This window comes from Austrofundulus limnaeus, unplaced genomic scaffold, assembly GCF_001266775.1.
Source record: "Austrofundulus limnaeus strain Quisiro unplaced genomic scaffold, Austrofundulus_limnaeus-1.0 Scaffold35, whole genome shotgun sequence".
Classification (NCBI taxonomy): domain Eukaryota; kingdom Metazoa; phylum Chordata; class Actinopteri; order Cyprinodontiformes; family Rivulidae; genus Austrofundulus; species Austrofundulus limnaeus.
The window spans coordinates 1,987,229-1,989,996 of record NW_013952437.1 but is presented as its reverse complement, the minus strand read 5'-3'; the positions used below and the strand labels follow the sequence as shown (position 1 = coordinate 1,989,996).

The window sequence follows — 2,768 nt, the reverse complement described above, 5'->3', positions numbered from 1 at the left end:
GAAATGGCCTAAGTGAAACATGCAGGCATTCCTTTTTGTCGTTACTTTCTGTTCCCGCTCATGTCTCAATATTTGTTCATTTCAGCTGTGTAGATTTTTTTGTATTTTATTTCAGTATGTTATTAGTGTTGTGTTTTCAAAAATGCATATGTATTTATCACCAAAATTTGATGTCATAGGCACTTTAAGGTTAAACAGATTTTTCACTGGACTCATGCCCTTTAGCATCCATGTAGGGATGCTGAAGGGCTTGGGTTACTCTGCAGTTAAACTCAAAAAAGTTCATTTTCTGACAGGCAAACCTTTTACACATTGTAATTAAGGCTTAACTTTATTACACAAGGAAACTTTTGGGAACTCCCATTTTAGCAGTGACCATTAAAATGAAATATTTACATTAAATATATTGAATTTGTGAGCGTGTCATAAAACTTTTTTTTAATCCTCACTTGGTGCATTTCAGTTTTTCCTCTTTTATTCAATCCCTTTTGCAGAGATGAACACCCTGATGCTGCAGATGAGGCACACGGCTCATGAGCTGCGAGTCACTCTGGACCACGTCCTCCACGGAGGTCAGGCAGAGGTCGCGTCGCAAAACCCAGACGAGGTTGTGACTTTCCTGCCTGAGCCTGAAATGCAGATGACAGCAGATGATAATGTCTCGGAGGAGGTGAGCGCTCCCATCACTTCAAGACAACTGCAGCTATTAATGCAACATCGTTGTTTTTGGAGCTTACTATAATTTTGTGTGTTTGTTTGTAGGATGGCCAGAATTTTGTTTATCTGGGGGAGAGCCTTCGGGTGCCCAAAAATCTCTACCATCGCATTGCAGAAATAGGTGACTACAAGAAGTACATTTCAGCGCTGCTGATGACACTGTTCGACAGACACACTCTGGCCACGCACTGCCTCCAGAGCCGCAAGAGCTCGGTAGGGGAGGAGAGCCACAAGCCCGCTCTCCCACCTGAGATTTTGAAAGGCCTCATGGGTAAGATTGAAAACACAAACCTTCCCTCCTAATCATACACAAAACCCGCAGTGAAAGGGCGTAATGTTTTTGTGTTTTTTCCCCTCAGATCACGTTGCAGCGAAGTTTGGGGTCGACAGCAACCTAATAAAAACTGCAATCCGCACAAAGTTGAACAACGAGGACAAGCTGATGAAGAAGAGACTGGGCTTGAATAGAAGCGACAGCAGAGTTGCCSTCAATACACCCATTAGTTACAATGTTTCACTTCTGCCTAAACAAGAACCGATGACAAATGACTCTGAGTTCTAGCTGCTCCGTTTTTACTCCCCTGAGTTTTATTTGAAATAGCGTTACGGAACAGGAGCTCTGTAGAGTTTTTCTTCAGCAAATGAATTGCCTAGAGTTCGCTATTTTCCAATACTTTGAAGATTTAATTTTATTTTTTAAACTTTGATATCCTTTTGTTCACTGGATGTTTGAAAACCTGTTGGTTGATAACATGGTTGTCTATTTACAGTAACGAGTTGTAGCTCATTTAACCTTTTGACGAACATCTTAATCGAGTACTTTGTGTGAGTAGGACCATACAAACTGTTAATGTTGGTGAGAAACTGTGAATTAGTTCTTTAGAATAAAACAGATTCTTCTTTCCTTCAAACGGTCATTTTATTACGTCGTTGATTAAAATGTAGAAACTATAAAACTCTGGAACTGATGTGTTTTTGAATATCAGTGAAAATGCAGCGGGTGCTAGTCGGCTTTGTCTTCCCAGCTGCCAACAGATGTCAGTGCTGAGCCCTTTTCATGCTCCTGCTTCATCTGAACACATCATAAACTTGCAAATAAAATAAAGCACAAGAGCTAAATCTTACTTTATTTCATCTCTTAAAAAACAAAACAATGGGAGTACAACGGCAAACTGTAGAGTTCACATTCACTCATACAGAGAATAAAGCATTAAGTGTGACAACAAATGTGTCTCTGTCACACACTGCCATCGTTGTGTTCATGTCAGTGGACTGGTGGTCTGATGTGGTCATCTCCTGGAGAGAGCTGAGCCATCAGCAGCTGCTGGCTCCTCCCACTCCGCTCTGAGGCCGGCTGATCCGGCTTGCTGAGTTCACAGCTCATCACTTCTCTCTGGCAGCATCRGCACCTCCCTGAGGCTGCTCCAAGACTCTGAATACTTTTTTTTCTCGTTTTTTTTCTTCGTTTTGAGAGACGCGCTTTCATCAAGTCTTGCCACAGAAGGAGGCTTTTGCATCTGGAAGCAGCTTTTGGGAATACAGTTTGAGATAAACCAAAACTGTGCTTTTATTTTAATTTTTTTTATTATTTGGAAGTATTCAACTTTAAAAAGAACATTTTGGAGGACCCAGGACTGTTCACARTGTAAGATACAATGTTTTGTGTTTAGTTTGGAGAAGGAAATTCAAGTTAATTCAGAGGAAACTACATTTGCTCGTATTTAAAATAACATGAACAAGAGCTTTCTAATTGGAATTTTTCATGGTAAAAAGAGCCAAAATAAAAATTGTGAAAAAGGAAGTGATGAGAGTGTTAAAAATAATACAATGATTTAAAAATGTCAGGTGAAAAGTTCTAAATCAGATTTTAYCCTTCATAATACTTGTAGACCTGCTGTAGTGAGTTATATTTATTGTGAAATGTTCACACAATTTATTCAAATAAGTTCTCAAATTTATAAAAGCAAAAATTGGAAAAGTAAAATGAATTATTTTTTCAGAAAAAAAGTATTTGTTCTCTTGGATTGATTTTATCAGACATAGTAACTACC

General features: G+C 39.0%; 1 protein-coding gene across 2 annotated transcripts in view; it reads left to right on the top strand.

Moving 5' to 3' along the window:
* Window positions 1–1,836, top strand: part of LOC106516081 (uncharacterized) — a 4,184-nt gene extending 2,348 nt beyond the window's left edge. For both annotated transcript variants that reach the window (XM_014006266.1, XM_014006265.1), the window contains exons 4-6: window positions 495–670; window positions 763–988; window positions 1,077–1,836. In XM_014006266.1, the coding sequence (XP_013861720.1) occupies window positions 495–670; window positions 763–988; window positions 1,077–1,279 (605 nt within the window). In that variant the 3' untranslated portion in view covers window positions 1,280–1,836. The remainder of the gene's footprint in view (window positions 1–494; window positions 671–762; window positions 989–1,076) is intronic.
* The last annotated feature ends 932 nt before the right edge of the window (window positions 1,837–2,768 follow it).